The 14,058-nt window shown below is 73.6% G+C and overlaps 1 protein-coding gene across 2 annotated transcripts; it reads right to left on the bottom strand.

Moving 5' to 3' along the window:
• Positions 1-249: 249 nt before the first annotated feature.
• CPNE7 (copine 7) lies at positions 250-14,045 on the bottom strand. 2 transcript variants are annotated; one of them, XM_090062680.1, is made up of 17 exons: positions 13,916-14,045; positions 10,085-10,207; positions 8,694-9,005; positions 6,457-6,639; positions 6,078-6,152; positions 5,789-5,863; positions 5,463-5,546; positions 4,886-4,975; positions 4,699-4,797; positions 4,315-4,401; positions 3,981-4,040; positions 2,942-3,075; positions 2,797-2,851; positions 2,635-2,686; positions 2,428-2,561; positions 687-923; positions 250-526 (listed from the first exon to the last, which is right to left on the bottom strand). In XM_090062680.1, the coding sequence occupies exons 3-17, from the start codon at positions 8,865-8,867 to the stop codon at positions 389-391; spliced, it is 1,677 nt and encodes a 558-aa protein (XP_089918806.1). In that variant the 5' UTR covers positions 8,868-9,005; positions 10,085-10,207; positions 13,916-14,045; the 3' UTR covers positions 250-388. The 2 variants fall into 2 exon arrangements, with proteins under 2 accessions (XP_089918806.1, XP_089918807.1); XM_090062681.1 differs by lacking the exon at positions 13,916-14,045 and adding an exon at positions 10,513-10,531.
• Positions 14,046-14,058: the final 13 nt, after the last annotated feature.

A 14,058-nucleotide genomic window follows, 5' to 3' on the forward strand; every position in this document is an offset into this window, starting at 1 on the left:
CTCTCACAGCCCCGCACGCAGAGCGGGAGCCCGGCAGCCAGGCCGGGGGCGCTGGGCTGAGCCCCCCACCCCAAGGAGAGGCACGCATGTGGGACAAAACGGAGCGAGCCATTTATTGGGGGCTCGGCTCGTACAGCGAGGCCGGCGGGGCGGGCATGCGGACGACCACGCACGGCACGGACACACGTGGAGCTGGCGGGCGGCATGCGCGGGACCGGGCGGCGCGCACAGGGATGGGGGCGGTGTGGCGGGGGCAGCAAGGGAGGCCCGGCACCGGCCCCGCGCCGCCCGGGGCTGCGGGGAGCTCCGCCGGGGGGGGCGCCGGGCTCCGTGCCCCCCGGCGCTGGCAGCAGCGCTGGGCCGGAGCGGGCCGCCCCGCGGCGCGGGGTCACTGCGGGGAGCCGAGCGCGGAGTCGGGCGTCTGGGCCTTGGGGCAGCGCGGCGGGAAGGCCTTGTAGCTGTAGTACTCCACCACCTGCTTGGGCACCTCGGCCAGCACGCACTTGGCCAGCGCCGTGGGCGAAGCCTGCGGGCAAAGGCGGAGCGCGGGTCCCGTCACCCCGGGCGCCCGCAAGTGCCCCCGGCTCCCCGTGGGCGTGGGCACGGGGACCCCGAGACGCGGCGAGGCCAAGGGCCGTGCCCGGCTGCACGGGGCGGCAGTGGCAGAGGCGGCCCGGCCCACTCACGTTCTTGAACTCGCGGAAGGGCACGAACTGGACGATGTCGCGCAGGACGGGCTCGCCCTTGGGGGAGCGCAGCACGCCGTCGTCCCCGTCCAGGATCTGCATGTCCGTGAAGTCCGCGTTGCCCACCCCCACGATGATGATGGACATGGGCAGGTAGGAGGCGCGCACGATGGCCTCGCGCGTGTCCGCCATGTCCGTCACCACGCCGTCCGTCAGGATGAGCAGGATGAAGTACTGCTGCGGGGGGCGGGGGCACGGGCGCCGTGAGGGGCGCCCAGGGGGACAGGACCTCCTGCCCCCCCGCCCCAGGGCAGACCCCCTGCCCCCCAGCGCCTGGGATCAGCCTCCCTGCCCCCCCGGCACCCAGGGCAGACCCCTTCCCGCCCCTGGGATCAGCCCCTGTGCCCAGGACAGACCCCTTCCCGCCCCTGGGATCTGCCCCCCCGCCCCAGGGCAGACCCCCTGCCCCCCAGCGCCTGGAATCAGTCCCCCTGCCCCCTGGCACCCAGGACAGACCCCTTCCCGCCCCTGGGATCAGCCCCCGTGCCCCGCCAGTGCCTGGGATCTGCCCCCCCGTGCCCAGGACAGACCCCTTCCCCCCAGCGCCTGGAATCAGTCCCCCTGCCCCCTGGCACCCAGGACAGACCCCTTCCCGCCCCTGGGATCAGCCCCCGTGCCCCGCCAGTGCCTGGGATCTGCCCCCCCGGCGCCCAGGGCAGACCCCCTGCCCCCCAGCGCCTGGGATCAGCCCCCCTGCCCCCCCGGCACCCAGGACAGACCCCTTCCCGCCCCTGGGATCTGCCCCCCCGGCGCCCAGGGCAGACCCCCTGCCCCCCAGCGCCTGGGATCAGCCCCCCTGCCCCCCCGGCACCCAGGGCAGACCCCTTCCTGCCCCTGGGATCAGCCCCTGTGCCCAGGACAGACCCCTTCCCGCCCCTGGGATCTGCCCCCCCGGCGCCCAGGGCAGACCCCCTGCCCCCCAGCGCCTGGGATCAGCCCCCCTGCCCCCCCGGCACCCAGGACAGACCCCTTCCCGCCCCTGGGATCTGCCCCCCCGGCGCCCAGGGCAGACCCCCTGCCCCCCAGCGCCTGGGATCAGCCCCCCTGCCCCCCCGGCACCCAGGGCAGACCCCTTCCCGCCCCTGGGATCTGCCCCCCCGGCGCCCAGGGCAGACCCCCTGCCCCCCAGCGCCTGGGATCAGCCCCCCTGCCCCCCCGGCACCCAGGGCAGACCCCTTCCCGCCCCTGGGATCAGCCCCCGTGCCCAGGACAGACCCCTTCCCCCCAGCACCCGGGGCAGGCGCGCCGCCCTTCCCCACCGCACAGCCGGTCCATGACCCCTGCCCCGGCTGCAGCCCCCAGAGCCACCCCCCCCTCTCCCGCAGACCGCCGCGGGCCTGTCCCGCCCGGCCCCGGCCCCGGCTCCGGCCCCGCGCGCGGCGGAGGGGCGGCGGCGGCGGCGAGGGGCTGGGCGAGCAGAGAGCGACATTTCGCCGCAGCCCCCCGCGCCCGCGGCCGTGAATTATTGACAGGCTTTTAATTGCAGCCCCACGCGGCGGCCGCACGTGCCCGGCCGTGCTCACGCACGGGTGCACACGCAGGCCCGCGGGCGCCCCGGCAGCAGGAGCCCCCCCGCGCCGGCCGCACCTGGGCCAGGCGGAGCGCCCCCCCTCCGCCGCCGCCGCCGCGCGCGTGCCGGGGCCCGGGGCACCCCCGCCGGAGCCGCCCGGGCCGGACTCACCGAAGCCTCCCTCGTCCGCTCCTCCTCGGCGGCCACCCTGGCCACCCTGGCGATGATGGGGGCCACGTTGGTGGGGCCGTAGAGCTGGATCTTGGGCAGGCAGTTCTGGTAGGACTCCACCACGCCCTGGATGCCTGGCGGGGGCACGGCCGGTGAGGCAGGCGCCCCCCCCGCCCCCCCCCCCCCGGAGCCCGGCTCGCCGCTCACCTTCGCACTCGTCGTCGTCCGGGTTGAAGTTGATGGCGAAATCGTGCGACACCTGCGGGGGCAGAGAGCCGCGGGACTCGGGGCCGCAGCACCCGGGGGGCCGGCGGCTGCGGAAGCGGGCGGCGGCTCCCGGCCCGCGGCTCGGCCCGCCCTGCCCCTCACCTCGTACTTGGGCGGGATCCTGGCGCCGAAGCCCAAGGCGGAGAACTTCTTGTCGCTGGAAGGGAGCAGGGGTCAGGGCCGGCCGGGCCGCCCGGCTCCGGGGCCGGCCACGGGCGGGCCGGGCGGGCGGGCGGGCGGGCCTCACCTGTCGTAGTCCTGGCAGATCTCGCCCACGGCGACCAGGGCCTTCAGGTACTCGTTGGGCTGGTAGGGGTTGATGTAGTGCAGGGAGCAGCTGTTGCGGGGGTCCCCGTTGGAGGCCGTGAAGTCGATGGCCACCTGGGGTGGGAGGCGTGGGGTCAGCGGTGCACGCCACGCAGCCCCTGCGCAGGCCCCGGGGGAGAGCGGAGGGGCCAAGTCCCGGCCTGCTGCGCGCCCCGAGCGCAGAGCCGAGGGCGGAGGATGCTCGCGGGACGCCTGCCCGCGTGTAGCGGGGCCAGGCAGAAACACCAGGGCCGGGGCCGCGCGGGTCTGCGGGAAGCAGGACAAGCCCCAGGGCGCGTGAGGACAAGTGGGGAACGCAGCCCTACGGGAAGCTCGGGTGAGAGCTCTTGGGCTGAGGGCTGGCAGGAGGGGGCCTGGGATTGCGAACTCTCCCACGCTCCACCCCAGCTGCGCAAATGCCTCAAAGCAACGCCCCGCAGCCCAGCTCCAGCCGGCAGGGAAGACCCTGCACCCCGGGCTGGGCACGCTGGCGGACGCGGGGGCCTCCGTGTGCAGCTGTGCACCGTCCTGCCGGCTGCCTGCACGCGCAGCTGAGCTAGTGGGCCAAGCGCACCCGCGCTGCGCGCTGTGAGTGCTTGCGGCCGGCTGACGAACAGCGGAAGCCGGAGCGTGCGCCGGCCCCACCGCGGGCAGCTGCATCCGCGTCCGCGGAAGGCCCGGTGCAGACACCCTGGCGCCGCGGGGCGGGCTGGGCAAGGCCTCCGGTGCCAGGGCTTCTCCAGCGTGGTGGGTTTTGCCGCAACGCAGTCCCGCGGCGTCTCCGCCACGGGCTGGCCGCAGCCTCGCTGCTCCGCACCTCCCACCAGCGCAGAGGTCGCCGGCCCGGGTGCGCTGGTGCCCCGCAGACCCTTCCTTTCGGGCCGGACTCAGGCCCCCGGCCCCTCCCCCAGCCCGGGAGCCCGCACTGCTCGCGGCGGCCAGGACCCGGGCCCCGCGCCAGCCGCGGCAGCGCGACTCACTGTGAAGTGGATCTGGCAGCCGCCCATGATGTAGTCCAGGAAGGAGTAGACCCTGTGGATCTGCCGGACAAGCGCCGCGTCAGCCGGCGCGGCGGGGACCCACCCCGCCGGCCGGTCCCCCGTGGGCAGGCAGCCCGGCGCGGCCGGGGCTCGGTTACCACCGAGGCTCGTGGCAGCCGCGGGGCCAGGCCAGGCGTGCCCGAGACGCTCTCCACGCAGGCACGTGCTCCAGCAAAGCCCGGGGCAGCCCCACGCCGGTCCCCGTAGCGGGGGGCTGCTGCGTGGCTGCACCCGCCGCGTCCCCAGAGCCTGGGCCGGGCCTGGCCGCTCTCACCTTCAGATCCAGCAGGATGACGACGCCCGAGTTCTTGTAGTTGCGCTTCTTGATTTTGTACTTGGGGTTCATGCAGTCCCACTGCACCTGCGGCCGGCGGCGGTGGCATCAGCCGGGCACGACCCCAACCCCAGAGCCGCAGCCTCCCCGCCCCGGGCCCGGGGGGCAGCGAGCGGACCTCGCGCGCCCGCCATGGAGCCAGCAACCCCGCTAGACACCCCCCGAAAAGCTGGCGGGGAGGGGCAGTTCCTCTCATCCTCCCCTCTCCCGGTCTCCATGTTGCTGGAAGTGGGCAGGAGGAGGCAGCCAGCCCCCCGGAGCAACGGGGCACGGCCCCGGGCACGCAGCGCGCAGAGCGGGACCTCGCCCCGCGCCCGCCCAGACCTTGTTCCCCGCCGTGGCTTTCTGCATCTCCTCGAAGGTGGTGAAGAACTCGCCGATGAAGTCGTGCTTGCCCCGGGTGTCGTAGTCCCAGACCACGCACTGCAAGGACAGCGAGAGGCGGCTGCACCGGGGCCGGCCTGGACGCACCGGGGCAGCTCGTAGACCCCGGGGCCCGTCCCGCGCTCACCCGCAGCCTCCTCTTGTCCTCGCAGCTGCACAGCGAGTTCAGCGAGACCTTGAAGGGCTCCCACACGGGGCTCAGGTTGTTCTTCACCACCTGCGGGGGCAAGGAGCGCCCAGGAAGGGGTCAGCCCGCGGCAGGCAGCCCCGCGCCCCGCCCCGCCTCTCTCCCGGGGGCACGGAGGCACCGTATGCAGCCCCCCCAGGAGCCCGCCGCCCCCGCGCCAGCCCCAGGCGGCAGGCAGAGGCGGACAGCCTGAGCGAGGAGCTGACAGCGCCTGACGGGGTAATTGCTCCGCCGAGCGCCTAATGCTCCGAGACCGCCGACAGGTGCAGAGTGACGACTGCCTGGAGAGCGGCGGGGGGCTGCCAGCTGCTCAGCCGCCGAGCCCCCTCCCTTGCAGCCCGCAGGGGCCCCGGTGCAGGCAGGGGGCATGAGGCCTGGCACCGGAGGAGGAGACTGGGGGTGGGCAGCAGGGTGCCGGCTCCTCCCTGGCCCCTCAAAGCGACAGTCTGCAGCTCGCAGCCCCGGGCTACCCCGGAGATGCCCCACGCCTGGGTCCCGCGCCAGGGCCAGGCCTCACCTCCGTGCGGTACACCAGCTGCTCGCTGCGGTCGTCGTTGATCCGGTAGATCTCCAGGAAGGGATCCGACTTGCTGAATAGGTCCTGGGGGAGAGGCACGAGGCGGGGAAGGGCTCTGGGTTTACTCCATGCTGCCAGGCAGATCCCGCGTGGCGCCGGCCCGGACCCGCCCGAGGAAGCAGCTCTGGGCCCCGGCGCTGGGGACACGGCCTCCCCCAAGGCCCCGATCCTGGGGTGAAGGGGCCAGGACACGGTTGTGCCCACTCCTAAACCATGCCTCCCCCCGCGGCCTGAGCTGGGGCAGCCCCGGGCCCGTCCGCGCTCACCTTGTCGTCCAGCTTCTTGGCCCGGAAAGCGAGCTCCACGTAGCCGTTGTTGCCAGAAATCTCCTCGGAGAGCACCTGCAGGGAGACGAGGGCGCCCGTGCAAGGAGGGCGCTGCACGTGCCGGGCACCGTGTGCAGCGGGGCACGGGAAGCTCCCGGCCGGCCGCAAGGATCCCTTGGAGACCCCGCGGGAATGCCCGCTGCCTGGGGGCTGGCGGGGGCTGGCTGCGTGCGGGGGGCCGGGAGCCGGGCAGGCGGACACGGGGCGCGGGGCAGAGCTGGGCACGCACCGTGATGGTGGACTTGCCGGCGTACTTCCCGTACTTGAGGAACAGCGGCTTGGTCACGCGCTTCTGAGCCACAATCTGCAAGGGAAAGCGGGTGTGAGGCAGCGGGGCAGGTCGGCCGGGCAGGGCGTATACGGATGAGAAGAAGTACTAAGCAAGACGCTATCGCGGAGCAGCGGGCAACCTCTGCAGACCCTTGCTCTGTCCACTTCCCTTGAGGGAGGGTCTCTCAGTTCCCAACCTCTGCAGTCTACTAAGGAAGGGAGAGTGTTTAAATGAGCACTTCCACCAGTGCCGGGAGGAGCAGTGCCAGGGGAGCGATTCCCCGGGAGAGGCGGAGGGCGCGGCCGTGCCGGCGGGGGCCCAGCGGGACGGGGGTTACCTGGCCCACGGTGCACTCCATGCCCCCCAGGAAGTCGTCATCATGGGTGCCGATGCTGGCGTGGCCGTGGCTGTCGTAGACCTCAAAGCGCAGCTTCTGCACCTCCTCGAAGTAGTAGTCCACCATGAAGATCTTGGAGAAGACGGGGTTGAGGTTGCTCTTCATCACCTCGCTGCGGTCCACCTGCAACGCGGGGGCACTCAGGGCCTGCGCCCCCGGCCTGGCGCGACGATGCTCTCGCGGGGACGCCGCACCCTGGCAGCCGCGGCGGGGCCGGAGGAGGCGGCCCGGCCCCGGGAGCAGGGGGCGGCCCGCGTCCGGACAGTGGGACCGGGGGGAGCCGCGCGCCTGGAGGGACCCGGCCCGACCCCCCAGCACCCGCTGCTGCGGCCTGCGCGGGCCTGTGACAGGCGCCTCGCGTGCCAGCGCCTTGCTGTGGGCCCTGGCTGCGGGACTGTGGCGTGCCCCACGCCGCGGCGGCGCTGCGCACCGGGCCGGGCAGTGCGGCCGGGGCCCGGGGTTACTGGCGCGGCAGACGGGCCGGAAAGCTCTCCTGGTCTTGCCCGGGTGCCAGTGACCCCCGGCTCCGGCGGGGCGGCACCGACGCTCGGGTCTAGACCCTGTCCCCCCGGGGGCCCCGCGCAGAGACCGCTCGCCAGGCAGCTGCGGAAGGGGGTCGGGGCGTGAGCCCAAGCAGAGGCACCGCGCCACGCCCGGGGCACCGCCTGGCACCAGCTGCCGGCTTCAGGCCAGCGTGCTTCTCCCGCGAGACCTCCAAAAGCCTCTCCTCCCCTCGGCGGACCGGGAGTTGCTGGTCGGCCGCAGAGCGGCCCGCTCAGGAGCGCAGCGGGGGGAAGCCCTGCACGGCCCGCCGCGCCGCTCTGCGGCCGTGCCCCGCGCCCTTCCGCCGCAGCCGTCAGCCGTCAGCCTCCAGCTCCCGCGCCCGGCGCCCGGGCCTGCCGGAGCCGCGTCCGGGGGGGGGGGGGCGCAGGGGCCGCGGCTGCCTGGCAGCGGCGCGCCCGCTCCGCTCCCCGCAGGCGGCGGATTGAGCGGGAGGGGATAACGAACACGTGCCGGCGGGGCCGCCCGCAAGGCCCGCGGGAGCAAGCCGCCTCCCGGCGCGCGGCTGGGAGCCAAGTCGGGCCAGCCCGAGCGGAGAGCCAGCCGGGCGTGAAGCCGGCAGTCCGCGCAGGACAGCCGCGGGGCCACGCCGCGGGCCTGAGCCTGGCACCGGCCGCCCGCTCTTGCGCAGGAAAGCAGCCTGCTCCGCGCGGCCGCCTTGCCCCGGCACAGCCCCCAAGGCGCCCGCGAGCAGCGTGAGCCCGGGCCGAGCAGGCCGGCGCCGGGGCAGAGCCAGGCGGCGGCCGCGCCGTGCCCACCGGCAGGAGGGCTCGGAGGTGCCCGGGACGCCGGGGGAGGCTGGCGGCGCAGCAGGGGCACGGCGCGCTATTTTCGCACGCGGAGCCGCGCCGGCAGCAGGCGGGCAGCTCCCAGGAGCGGAGCGGCCTCCCGCGCACCGCACCTGCCCTGCCGGCTCCGGGCCAACGGGGCGGTTTCCTGGGGAGGGCGCCCCGCCAGGAGCCCCCGGCCCGTGCCAGGGCCCCCGGGAGAGCAGAGCCGGGCCTGCCTGGGCTGTGCCCACCGCCGGGCCGGGGGGGTTGGCACCGCGGGGAAGCTGAGGCACGGGCGAGGCCGGAGGGGCTCCGCTGTCCCCCCGTCGGCTCCCAGCACCCGAAACCCGGCCCAGAACAAGCCCCCCCGCAGGTGCCAGCCCCTCCCCGGCCGCGACTCGATTACGCGGGTCAGGGATTAGGCGCTGAGCCCTGGGGATTAACGAGCCGGCTTGGAGGAGCTGCAAATAATCCGCAGGGTGCGGCAGCGGGGCGGGGTGGGGGAGCGGGGCCGGGCTCTGCCTGGCAGCGCGGGGGCCCGGGGCCCTGGCCGCGGCACCGGGAACAGCCGGGCAGGGTGCGGGGCACCGGGCGACGCCTGCCGCGGCACGCGCAATGAGGGCAGGGAGCGCCGGGTAGCGGGGCTTTGTCGCCTGCGCGGCCTCTGCCCCCCGCCGCCCCTCGCAGCGCCGGGCACCGCTCCGCAGAGCGACGCGTGCCCACGCCGGAGGCCCCACGCAGAAACGTCCCCGTGCCCCGCGCGCAGAGCCGGGACCACGGCGCTGAAACCTCCCCGTGCCCCGCAAGGAGCCTCCGCCGCCGCGCCGCGCCGCGCCGCGCACCTACCTCCATCCACTGGCCCTGGGCCTGCGTGAGCAGCACGACGCAGGGGTCGGACTTGTTGAGCGTGTCGCGGTCCAGCAGGTGCTTGCAGCTGACCCGCAGCTCCACCTTGGAGACGCAGGTGGCCGACACCACGCCCAGCGAGGCCTGCGACGCCGGGTCCTGGCTCTCCGACATCGCGCCGCGAGGCCGAGGGCTCCGTGCGGCGGCGCCAGGGGCCGGGGCGGGCGGCCGGTCAGCGGCGCCCCCGGGGCGCGCGCATCATGCGGTGGGTGCCGCCGCCGGCTCCGGCTCCGGCTCCGGCTCCGGCTCCGCCTGCCAGCCAAGCGATCAGGGGCTCATGAGCGCCGCCCTTTCCCCCTCGGAAGGGGGCGAGCCGGGGTCGTGGGCCGCCCCCGACAGGCAGCTCCGCCACGGCCCGCACGCCCCTCGGCGCCCCCCGCCCACCCCGGGCGCGGCGCCCGCGGTGGCCTGCAAGGGTCCCGAGCGCAGACGCGCCGGCTCCTGTGCGCAGGGCGCCGGGGGAGCAGCGCCGGGCACCCCGCTCCCACGCCGCGCAGCTCCGGCGGGAGCCCGCGCCCGGGGTGCGGGGTGCGGGGTGCGGGCGGCGCTAGCAGCGGGGCGCCGATGGCCGCGACCTGCGCGCCCTGCGGGGCGGACCCGGCTCCCGGCCGCGCGCGGCGCAGGTCGGGGGCCATCGCCGGCCCCGGCCCCGGCTCCAGCCCCAGCCCGGCCGCCGGCGCGGGGGGGCCCACGACGCAGCCGAGCCAGGCACGGACCCGGGGCAGCGCCCAGCTGCGGGGGCCTGGCTCCTCGGCGGGGACAACGCCCCCGCGGGAAGCGCTGGATGCCCCAGCCAGGAACCGCTGCGGCCGGACTCGCGCGCTTCCCACCGGGCGAAGCCGTGGCCGGGGCTGGGGTGCCCGGGCGGGCTGAGCAGGATCCCAGCCGGCAGCCGGTGCTGCGGGGAGCCCAGAGCCGGCTCCCGCCGTGCGCTCCCTGCCCCCCTCCTCCCGTCCCAGCGCCTGGCACACGCGCGGGGCTGCCAGCTGGGCCACCGCTGGGCTCGGAAAGGGGTCTCTCCAGCCTCGGGGAGGTGCCCCCGGGCGCTGCCTGCGGCGTCCTGCCTTGGGGGCAAGCGTGCTCTTGCACACGCACTCGCATGCACCCACCCTGTGGGTGCCCACGGTGCCGTCTCCCGGCTGCCAGCGTCTCCCCAGCCCAGGGCCGGCTGCTTGGGCCACGGGGGGGGCAGCGGCTGCAGAGAAACTTTGCCGGGTGAGTCGTGCAGGTGCCCTGGCATGCGGTGCCTGCCACAGCCCGCCGGCAGCCCCTTGGCAGGTGGGATCGCCCCCAGCCCTGCCCCCCGCTGCCCGGAGGGCGCCAGCTCTCACCTGTCCCGGTGCAGGCACCGCTGCCCTCCGCCGTGCGCCGGACCCACGCGTGGCCAGCCCTGGCATCCGCACCGCCTGCCACCTCCACAGCCGCTGACTCAAGCTGCAGTTCGGAGCGGAGCCCTAAGAGGGAGACGACAAGCTCGGTTTAACTGCTTGGCTGCCGGATCCTCAGCCAGCACAGCCCGGCGTGGGCACCGTGCCACGCAGCTGGGGCGGGGAGCGTGCCCTGGGGCCTGGCGCGCACCGGCTCCAGCCCCCGCGGCGGGATGCAGGCTGCGGCCCCTGCCCCGAAGCTGGCGCTGCCCGCCCTGGGGGAGCAAGCCTGCTCTCGGGGCACCGGCGTCAGGAGGCGCCTCGTGCCGAGCCGCCGGCTCCCCGCAGCCCCCGGGACCGTGCAGCGGCCCTGCTGCCCCGCCCGCACGCACCGGGGCTCGCCGGCGGCTCGGCTTTGCACGTAGCCGCTCTCCGGCTGCGCGACGCCCGGCACTGACGCCCCGGGCTGCCCGGCGGAACGAGGGCGGCCCGCGCGGGGGGCAGGGGTCCCCCCGCGCCGCTGGGGCCAGGCGGGCCCTGCGCCCCGGCCTGGGTCCCGGGCTCCCCGGCGCAGCGAGGCTGCCCGAGCCGCAGGACGGCAGCGGCGGTAGCCGGCCCGAGCCCTGCCAGTCTCGGTCCTGGGCACCGGGGCTGCAGCCCTGAGCTGCCCCTGCCACCCGCCAAAGCCGGCCGCGGGCCAGGGCCAGAGCCGTCGCCAGATCGGGGCCGGGCGGGGCCCGCCCGTGCCGGGGCAGCCCAGGCTTGCTCAGCCTGCAGCCGGCGCCGCCCCCCGAGGGCCCGGGCAGGGGCGGGCGTGCCCCCGCGGGTGCTGCAGGCGCCCGGCGCTTGCCCGGGGTGCGAGGTGGGGCAGCAGGATGGGAGAGGAGCCGATCTGCCCCGCTGCCTCGCCGCGCCAGGCGGGCATCCGTCAGCTCCAGCCTCATGAGTAAGAACGGCTCAGGTTTCCCCGACCGGGTGACTCGCAGGCCAGAGCTGCTGGCCAAGCTGCCGCGAGTCGCAGGAGGCTCGGGCGGGGATGCCTGCACCCCAGCAGAGTGAGGCTTCGCTGCCCTGTGTGGCCAGAAGCAGCCCCAGGCCGAAGCCGGCCGAGCCAGGCCGCGGGGAGCTCCCTGCAGCACAGGAGCGGTGGGGGCCTGTGCCCAGCCTCGGGGTCAAGCTCTCGTGGGCTCTGCCCGGTGACTGGTCGCAGTCTGCCCTGCCCCGAGCGCCGGGCTGAGCCCTTGGAAAGGGCTCTGGTGGCGCGAGCGGGACGGATGGCACCAGCCTGCCAGCCCCGCGGCCTCGGCTCCCGGCCACCGCAGATGGACGCGCTTCATCAGCTCTGCTTATTAGCACCGTGCATCCTTCCCTGGGCCTGACCCACCTGCTGGCGGGGGGGGCCGGGCTGGCAGGAGGGGCTGTGCCCAGAGCCCGGGCAAGGGCAAGCATCTCCCGGGCAGTGCAGACGGGGCCTGGTGCTGCGGCTGGGGCCCTGCCCCTCTGCAGAGGCACCCAGCTCACAGCGTGAAAGGGCCACAGCGAGCCACGCTCTTCCCGCGTGCTTTGGTTCCCCCCGGAGCTGGCAGGCTTAAAACAAACAGCTGGAATTAGGGAACGCGCAGGCTGAGGCTGGCACATACCGCAAGTCCAGCTGCTTGTATGGCCCCTGTACTGAGCCCTTTGCCAACAGCAGCCTTACTCCCATTGCCCAGGTGGGGGAAACTGAGGCACAGCGGAGCCAGGGAGGAAGCATGCCCCTAGAGGGTTGCACGCCTGTGCTTTCCATTCAGACGCAGGTTAAAGCATTTCCCTGCGATGCCCGTTGCTCTGCAGGGGAGGCTCCCGGCTGTCACCCGGGGCCTTCCAACCCCCCGTGCCAGCTCCCTGGAGCGGCCGGGGGGCTCACCCCACTCCCTGCCTAGCAAGGGGGGCAGGTCTGTACCTTGGCAGAGCCAGGAGGTCCCTGGGGAAGTGTTGTCTCCTGTGCTCCGCCGCGCCCCAGCTCTGGGCAGGCTCTTCTGCTGCCAGCCTGGGACGTGGCGCTGAGCAGCGCTGGGCAGGGGACTCGGCTGCCGCATGCCGCCTCCGCTCAGCTGCCGCTGTGGGGCCCCGACAGCTTGGCTCGTGGCTAGGGCCCCGCCAGGGCTGAACCGGGCCTGTGCCCCCAATGCCGACTCTCAGCCAAGGGGAGCTGGCACCAGTGTCTCCAGGCCCCCCGGCCGCCACTTGGCAGGCAGCCGTCGGGATGGGGTGCCAGAGAAAGCCACTCGGCAATGCTGCACCAGCCCCTTGAGCAGACGCGCTGTTAAGCGCATTGCAAGGGAGCAACACTTCCCCTTTGGGGACAAAGGGGCCCGCAGGTGCCGGGGGCTGGACTGAACCGGCTGTCCTGTGAGCTGATGGCGCCAGGGAGCCCAGTGCTTGCCCCGCTAGCACGGCAGCATAGAAACGGCCCCGGCCCAGCAGCTTGGGGGCAACACCCCCACCGCGGAGCTCCCCCGAAGACAGGAACCAAGTGGAGCCGAAGCCACCTGCTCCATCACGTGGCAGAAGCCAGTAACTGCACCTCGGCCCCGGGAACCTGCTTCTAATGCCCCCTTGGCTCATGTTTGGGGGCAAAAGGGACAGCATTTGATACGCTGGAGCTCTCAGGACCCTGCAGGGGAGCAAGACCTGTCTGGGCCAGTGGTGAAGGGGGAATTCGGGAGCCTTATACCCAGCCAAGGGCCCACTCATCCCCAAGCTGCATCTGACAAGTGTTCCTGGTTTGCATCTTGGCCCCTTTCCACCCCGCATCGGCTGTGGCCGGGCACCATGCTATGCTGCGTTCCACCCCAGGGGCAGTTGCTTTTCAGTAGGTCCACTCCCTGGGCGCACGGCAGGCCCTCCTCCTCCTCAACCCCCTTGGGCTTCTCCCACCAACTGCTGAGCAGGGTGCCCTCGAGACCCACAAATGCTACAACCACCAGGAACAAAGCGAAGTCACTGTGACGGCAGTGAGTACTCCGGGCTCGTTCCTGAATCACCAGGCAGCCTCCGCCCCCGCGCAGATGCTCGTGTTGTAGTAGCCCAGCCTTCACCGGAAAGGATGCGGGCGCAGCTCTTCTCTTGACCCAGGCAGCCCTGATCTTTCTCCTCACAGGGCGCAGCCCTGAAAGGGAGGCTTGCTCAGACTGCAAAGCAACACCCAGCACTAGTGGAGACAAACCAGCTCCACTCCCTACCCAAACCATGCAGGATCCGGGCATGGGAGAGAGCATTGACAGGCCTCATATGCTTAGAAGTTAAGCAAACAGCCCCCTCCCAAATCTGATGCCTCAGATGTCAAAAGCTGACGGCTAAGCAACACCAGACGAACCATGGTGGGGGGGTCTGCTGCCCTGGAACGCCAGCATAGCAGCCTGCAGGACTGGCCAGCTGGGGTTCAGTGCTCAGGCAGTGCCCAAATCCCCAGGGGTGGGGATCCCGTGAGATGCGCTCTCTCCTGCATAGGAGGAAGCAAGTACCAGCTTCTGTGCAGGAGGCTGACAAGGGGCTGAGGCAGCTCTTGGAGGCTCTCACACCACCTCCATTTTAAATGTGATGGGACAGCCAGCAGCTTGCTTACTCTGAGGGCCCAGCCCCAAGTGCCCTGTCAGAGGGGGACTGAGGACACTGGACATCCAGCCCCTTGAAGCCAGCCTGCTGCACCCCAGTGGGCCCCCAAGTCCTTCTACTTCCCAAATCTGCCTGGAGCACCCGGGACTGCGGGAGGGGAAGGCGCGGTTACTGTGGCACTAGACAGATGCCCCTTACCACTGCCAAGGGCCACAACGGATGTCGCGCTGCCCTTTACAAGGAAAGCCAGATCCAGCCAAGCTCCTGAGTGGGGAAATTCAGCTCCGTCTCCAAGGCAAAGCGAGCAGGCTGCCACTAGAAGGGAACAGAATGGGGGGGCG

Source organism: Crocodylus siamensis, chromosome 9, assembly GCF_052110815.1.
Source record: "Crocodylus siamensis isolate JL-2025a chromosome 9, ASM5211081v1, whole genome shotgun sequence".
Lineage (NCBI taxonomy): Eukaryota > Metazoa > Chordata > Crocodylia > Crocodylidae > Crocodylus > Crocodylus siamensis.

What these genes read in the sequence shown, in the direction of transcription:
- CPNE7 (XM_090062680.1), bottom strand. Translation starts at nt 8,867, where the DNA reads ATGTCGGAGAGCCAGGACCCGGCGTCGCAGGCCTCGCTGGGCGTGGTG. An exon ending in TGGAGTGCACCGTGGGCCAG is followed by an intron (nt 6,153 to 6,456) that starts GTAACCCCCGTC and finishes TTTCCCTTGCAG; the next exon opens with ATTGTGGCTCAGAAGCGCGT. An exon ending in CCTTCCGCGAGTTCAAGAAC is followed by an intron (nt 527 to 686) that starts GTGAGTGGGCCG and finishes CTTTGCCCGCAG; the next exon opens with GCTTCGCCCACGGCGCTGGC.